This window comes from Myotis lucifugus, unplaced genomic scaffold (assembly GCF_000147115.1).
Source record: "Myotis lucifugus unplaced genomic scaffold, Myoluc2.0 scaffold_105, whole genome shotgun sequence".
In the NCBI taxonomy this organism is placed as follows: domain Eukaryota; kingdom Metazoa; phylum Chordata; class Mammalia; order Chiroptera; family Vespertilionidae; genus Myotis; species Myotis lucifugus.
Window position 1 is genome coordinate 3,853,370 of NW_005871153.1, and position 7,616 is coordinate 3,860,985.

At 37.4% G+C, this 7,616-nt stretch overlaps 1 protein-coding gene across 1 annotated transcript in view; it reads right to left on the reverse strand.

The window, feature by feature from the left end:
* DIRC2 (disrupted in renal carcinoma 2) overlaps nucleotides 1–7,616 on the reverse strand; it is a gene marked incomplete at its 5' end in the record, with an annotated part of 64,113 nt that overhangs the window by 21,979 nt on the left and 34,518 nt on the right. Inside the window, 2 exon segments of the mRNA XM_006092851.3 lie at nucleotides 563–690; nucleotides 4,634–4,701. Of these exon segments, the coding sequence (XP_006092913.2) occupies nucleotides 563–690; nucleotides 4,634–4,701 (196 nt within the window).

Genomic DNA, 7,616 nt, shown 5'->3' on the forward strand with positions numbered 1-7,616 from the left:
ACAGACCCCCAATGATACTAATAACAACAATAAAAACAACAACTATAAATGTTTCAGGTCAATTGGATGAGCTAAGTAAGCTGCCTCTAATATACTTCCAACAGATATTTCCAGTAAGTTTTGTTTTGTATTGATGATGTAATTATACTAACTATAAAATATTGTTGCTGGTTCAAAGGATTTTACTAAAGTGTACTACAAACATCATAGCTTTTTGCCTTTGTTCATTTTCTTTACTGTTCTATAATGATGTAATGGCTATAAAGAAGATAAAAATCTTTGTATTATGCACTGATATGAATGTTAAAAGCATATAAGCTTATGTTATATAGCTTGGGTTAAAGATAATACTTCTTTTTCATATGTAAAATACCAGTGAAAATATTATATTTTTAGTTATTTATTGAGCTTTTTTTTAGATGGGATAATGGTTTGATGGCTGGCAAGGGACCTTTTTGTATATTTAACAATTACTTATAGAAAGCAAGAAAAAGTCCTACTGTCAAAATATACATATTTTGAACTACAAATATTTATTCAAAGTTCAAAAGTCAGTGTTTACCTGTGGTTAAAGGCAGGTGTGTGATGCTGTTCAAACAGGTGAGGGTGAACCACGTGGATGATAATGTAGCCCCAGAAAACAGGAGGAGAAGAATTAATTTCAGCATACCCCTGATAAAATCTGCAAACCTAAAAAAAGAAACAACAGTCTATTAATCCTAGCTGAATTTTAAAAATACTGTTTAAATCAATGATACACTTTCATTTAACACGTTAAGCGCCCAGCCTTTTTTGTCTTTGGGACAGAAAATGTAGCATCAGTCACGGTGACTGACAGAGCACTTAATGTGTTAAGGACTAGAGGCCCAGTGCATGAAATTCGTGCACAGGTAGGGTCCCTAGGCCTGGCCGGTGATCAGGGCCAATCGGGCCTTCCTTCAGCTGGGGCCTTCCTTCCCATGGCTGCCTGCTGCTGGCTAGGGCCTTCCTTCACTCCGCACTGCCCCCTGGTGGTCAGTGCACATCATAGTGAGGGATTGAACTCCTGGTCTCCCAGTCAAACTCCCGAGGGGACACTTTACATATTAGCCTTTTACATATATAGAAGAAGATAGATAATTTCTTAAAGAAATTTCCATACATTCTTTTAAAAGCAAGTTTTAAATTTTTTTAACTGATACATTGTGTGTGTGTGCGCGCGCATGAGCGTAAGTGATAAATGTTACTTTGTGATAAATGATTTTTTTCTCTTACGATACACACAAAAGTTGATCTCTGTTCAGGATCTATAACTTACAGGATGGATTCTGAGCTTTTCAATACCACTTTTACTTTCTTTGTATTTTTTCTATAATTGCTAAATATCCTCTAATGAGAACATATTGTTCTAGTTTTAGAAAACAGGCTAATTGTTGACATAAACTTGCAGAGATGGCTCTCCTAAAATTCAGACTCAGAGAACCAATTCTAATGCTTACACTAGAGTCTTTGTGGTCCTATATGACCTGGTCTCTGCCTCCACCCTCCATTTGCTTTACTATGATCCAGCTGAACAGCCCTGTTTCTCTCATACATGCAATGTTGTTTCCCCAGCAGTGACCTGTCCTGTCTGCCTGGAATGCTGGTACCCCCGTTCTTCACATGAGTTACTCCTGCTTCTTCCTCAGGTCATTCAGGTGTCAGTTCAACAAGGCTCATTTAAGAGCCTTGCCACTTCTTTATTTTCTTCATATCATTTACCTCTATTTTAATTCCTCCTGTTTTTGCATTTGTTTTCTGTCTTTCCTATCAGACTGTAAGCTTTGTGAGAGCAAGAACATGGCTCTGGAACAGTGAATACTACTTTTTAAACCTTGTGACTACTGTTTCCTAGCATTTTAAGTTCTTAAAATCCCTGCTTTTCCCTCTGAATTAACGTGAAACTAAAAGGCATCTGGTAGAGATGCTTATCATTTAGTTATGACCAAAACCTTTTCCATTTGTTAATTGCTTTTCCTCATCTGCTGATTAACTGTTGACTGTACAGGCGCAATCCTCTGGCTGAGCCAACATACAACTTTCTCTGTCCTTCAGAATTGTTTCCATTGCAGAAAAACAGATCCCATCCCAAATCTGGCATTTACCATGTTTTCTCTTTGAAGCTTTAAAAATAAATTTAGTTTCTGTTGTAATTATTTGTCTGTCCCTAACAACACACTTTCAATACTATCTTTTGTATTGCACTTACTTGGCATGATATGGTTAATCATGTTTGTGAGCATTATCTAGACTAAAATGACTTCCTCTGAGAGCTGATGCCATCTTTTGGTAGGAAAAATGACTGCACCTTTGCCCAGTGACAGGTTTGTTCTCAACTATGAAAGTTCACAGACAGAAAATTTTGAACCTTTTCTAGAGGTTCCACAGCTTGATAGAAATGTCCCTCAAGAAAATCTAAAAATCACACGTTTCTGGTATATATTTTTGGTATGCTTCCTGAACATACTTATCAGATAGGCAGGTGGCCAGGTCTGAGAGAATAGAAGAGTTTTCTGGTACAACCAGAGCTGAGTGAAGTTGAACTGGGAGACAGTTTCACAGGGCCAGATGACCCAAGAATAAACTGACCACTGGGATCTGCTCTTTTTGGAGGCCTAGACCTTTCAAATGGGCTAATACTATCAAAGTATACTGCTAGGACCAAAGCAGTACATTTATAGTGGCCTTTGCCAACATAATTATAAAATAATCATCCAAAGCACTCATGTCTACAAGGAGACTGCAATCTAGGGGTCCCAAAAATTGGTGTTATAAATGTAGTTTTAAATTTTATTTAAGGTCTAGGACAGTGATGGCGAACCTTTTGAGCTCGGCATGTCAGCATTTTGAAAAACCCTAACTTAACTCTGGTGCCGTGTCACATATAGAAATTTTTTGATATTTGCAACCGTAGTAAAACAAAGATTTATATTTTTGATATTTATTTTATATATTTAAATGCCATTTAACAAAGAAAAATCAACCAAAAAAATGAGTTCGCGTGTCACCTCTGACACGCGTGTCATAGGTTCGCCATCACTGGTCTAGGAGATACCTATAATTGATTTCAGATCCCAGAGTAAAGGTAGTACTTTATAGAACTTCCATTTCAACATATTAAAAACAAAAATGTTCTCATTCTAATTTTCTCCTCTAATTCTATTTCTATAGAGTTAAAATGATTTCAGTTTATGGAAAGAAAATGAAGAGAAAGGAGAATGTGAGATGTCATTTTTGATAATGGTTTCCTCTAATCTATTTGGTGCTCAGAATAGAATTTGGTAAATGATGACTCACTCTAATTGGCTTGGAGATTTAATTAGAATAATTAGGTATGATTTTTGTCAAATGTGATAGGTAAATGCATTTCAGTATCAATGTAGTGGTTTGCTACAAATAGCTATCTTTTAGATTTTATTCTTGATTTTCTTAACTTATAAAAACCTCATAAAGTGGTTTAGAAATTAGTGTCAATTTATTCTTTCACTATCCAAGAAACACTTTGCAAACTTTAAGATCTAGATAGTCTTAGCCGGTTTGGCTCAGTGGATAGACCACCAGCCTGCAGACCAAAGGGTTCCAGGTTCAGTTCTGGTCAAGGGCACATACTTTGGTTGTAGGCTCCTCCTTGGCCTGGGCCCTGGTTGGGGTTCATGCAGGAGGCAACCAATCGATGTGTTTCTCTCACATCGATGTTTTTCTCTGTCTTTCCCTCTCTTTTCCACTCTCCTTAATAATCAATGGAAAAATCTCCTCTAGTGAGAATTAACAAACAAACAAAAGATTTAGATATAATATTATCCTGTGTCAATTATGCTTAAGTGTTTAGATATTGAGGTGATTTACCCATCTTATTTATCTCCCCAAATATGTAATTAGATTCTTCCTTTCCTGGTAAAGTTGATTGCCTAATTTTGTTTCTGATTAAATAGGGTAAAATTATTTGGGAAATGAATGAATATTATCTCTTTGGAAAGACCAAGAGTAGCTTTATAGGCAGTCACATACATGAGTGACACTGTCATTCTTTCCTTTTTTTAGAATAAATGAAACTTTTTCCCTCTCCTGACTCATTCTAAAAATGTGTTGTCGTAATGTGTTAAGATCATAGGCAGTTTGATGAAACTGGAAGTCTTTATGAACATTTTTAATCAAAATAGAATAACCATTGAGATACATGCCAAAAAAACCCAGAAGTCAATATATGCTAATCAGGACAGTACCTTTCATGGAAATTTCTAGACATGCTCTTACAAATGACTGTTTTCAATTCTTTTCTATTCTCGATAACTATCAATTTGCCTCTATTACACTATCACCTTTCTTTGAGTTCCATTTGTAGATGTTGTTCTCTAATAATATGAAAAGAGGCAGCTCAATTACACTGGAAATACATCTCTAGTCTACAAAAACATTTCAGGACGGACCACTCTTGAGGTTTCTTCTAGCAGCACATTCTCCCTACTGTATGTCGATTTTCTTGTAGCCCTCTTCTCTGACCTTTGCCTATTTTACTTTTCCTTAAATTTTAATTTTTATTTAGGGGAGCTGATTATTTCTTTGGGCTCTTTGTTTGTTTCTGGCTACTCACATGTTTAACATAAAATGTTCTTACCTTGCCATAGCTATTCCAACAACACAGCCCCCAACTATGGACCAAAATCCAATCCAGCCAGCATCTACCTGTCAAGAAAATGGCAGACACATTAAACATAAGATTGTCATGTTGCAATTTAGAAGGCTTGAAAAAAGTCCTCTATAATCAATATTAATAGCTACATGACAACAAATCTAGGGAATGCCATTTAAGAAAATGAATCAAATGAAAGGATTTATGTGTAACTAAGTAATACAAATGTATCTCAGTAAATATGTCTTCCATTAACTTATCAGTGTCACACCATATAGTTAATGTCACAACAAATTTTTTAAAATATATCCTACATGCCTAGCTTTATAATAGGAACTCTTAAGAAAACAGGAAAAGGACAAAAGATGGTCACTGACAGAAAAAAAGTTTAAAAATAGCCAACATGCCCTAACCGGTTTGGCTCAGTGGATAGAGCGTAAGCCTGCAGACGAAAGGGTCCCAGGTTTGATTCCAGTTAAGGGCATGTACCTTGGTTGAGGGCACATCCCCAGTCGGGGGTGTGCAGGAAGCAGCTGATCCGTGTTTCTCTCTCATTGATGTTTCTAACTCTATCCCTCTCCCTTTCTCTCTGTAAAAAAATCAATAAAATATATTTTTAAAAATAGCCAACATACAGGCAACTACTAGGAAATAATTAAGTGTTAAACACCTAGCAACAACTAAAAATGTATTAACAGAACACAAAAGGGGGGGACAATGTAGGTTTGAGGGTTGAGTATCTGGGGAGACTGGATAGAGCAAGAGAATTTGGGGGGACAATGTAGGTTTGAGGGTTGAGTACCTGGGGAGACTGGATAGAGCAAGAGAATTTGAGCTGAGTTTCAATGTGACCCTGGGAAAAATTATATTACATCTTCTTACCTATAAAATAGACTAAATGAGATAATTTATGTATAGGTCTTAGATCATTACCTATAAAATAGACTAAATGAGATAATTTATGTATAGGTCTTAGATCAGTGGTTGGCACAGAGGAAATGCTCAATGAAGGTTAGAGCTGTCATCATTACCTGATGATGCTTCTCCATCTACCTGATGTCTTAATCGCTTTCCTACCTTCACGGCCAAACTTATTCAGAGCAATCTACAAATGCTGCCTTTATTTGCTCATCATGCCTGTATCTTTAACTCTTATTATGACTTGGCTTCTGTCTCAACTCACACTCTAAGTTTCAGCTTTCTCACTAGTAGGTGGGGATGATAAAGAATTTTTTTGAGAATTAAATAAGCTAATAAATGTAAAGTGCTTGGTACATGTTAGTTGTTGTTACACTGAAATCCCTGTGTCTCTAACAATACAGATGCAGTCTGTCTCCTCTTTCCCCTTCCCACGTCCACCACACTTGCTTATCTCCTACTCTAGACTCCGGCCATACATCTGGAATGGTCTCCACAATCTATTCCTCCCATCCTGCCAGAACAATTATCCCGATCATTCCCCTTTGTTTCTCAGAAACAGTTCCTGGCTTTCCTTGTGGCTACTGGGAGAAGTCCAAATCTAACCAGCATTCGAGAGCTGCCCAAACTAACTTGTACCTTTTATTTTTTCTAGTCATATTTTTCATTACACCTGTGTCAGAAATGTTCAGCTGTCCACCAAAACATATTATTTTCTTCTGCCTGGGCATTTGGCTAGATTATACGTCCCAACCCCCATTCATTTCCATGTGACCACGTGACTAAGTTCTCATTAATGGAAGTGGCCAGACTGAGGGGTGCCATCTCTGGGCTAGAACCTGGAACACAGTTATATGCCTCCTCCATGCTTTCTTTCACTTCTGCCAGCTGGAATCCAGATGTGGTCACCCAGCTTCACCCATGACTATAAAGACACGGTCTTAGGAGACAAAGAGCTGCAAAGTGGAAGCAACCCAGGTCTCTAAATAAGAGTGAGAAAAAGACCTGTCCAAACTGTAGACAACTGTCCTACATTACCAGGCAAGCTGTCCTAGATTGCTATGCGAATGACAAATGGATTTCTTCTTAAGTCTCAGAATTTTGGGATTCTGCTGCAAGTAATACAATACTTTTACACAAGTCCTTTGTTGTGCCAGTGTTTGGTGCCAAAACAAAGATAAAAGAGAACACTCTGAAGCTTAAATTGTCTCTACATTTTTTTATACTATTGGTTTTTGGAGCAAGAGAATTCTCTGTTCTGCAGAATTGCCCCTCTCATTGCATCCGTCATCTAAGGCCCAGATAATGCTATCAGGCTCCCACTAACATTTCCATCTGTCCCCTAGGCGAGTGGGGTCCTGTACCAGGGCAAGAACCACCATGCTACTGACCATACTGACCCTGGTCCTGTCAGGCTTTTGTGCTTTTCTGCTTCCTTTGCTCATGATAATTACTTTATTTAATAACATTCTACAAAATAATTAAAATATTTTCTTTGTTTTGATCTGTTGCTTTCATTTAATTTTAAATTTCGCTTTACTTAATACCTGGTGTGATTTATGGTCTCTATACCTCTCAGAGTTTGTACAGAGGCAGATACTTGGAAGGATTTATAAGTTGAAGCATAAGATGTTGCAAAATCAGTCCTTGCCTGTTTAGCTCAATATTTAGAATGTGAGCCCTGAAGGGTCGCAGGATCAATTCCTGGTCAAGGAAACTCACCCTCCCTGCCTAGTTGGGGTGTGTGCAGGAGGCAACCAATCCATCTATCTCTTTCACATCGAAGTTTCTCTCTGTCTCTACCCCTCCTCCCTTCCACTCTCTACAACTCAATGGAAAAATATCCCCTAGTGAAGATAAAAATGAAAAAGGATTTGCAGAATCAGAATCATTTAAATGAGCGCTACACTTTTCCTTCTTGAAAGTGAACATGCTTGAAATACCTGCCATCCAGAAAACATGTTAGGAAATTAAGGCTTACTTCTTATGGTGAAGGTATACTAAGTAATCTGGATTAATATTCTGGTTGAGAACTAGGAAATCTATCTGA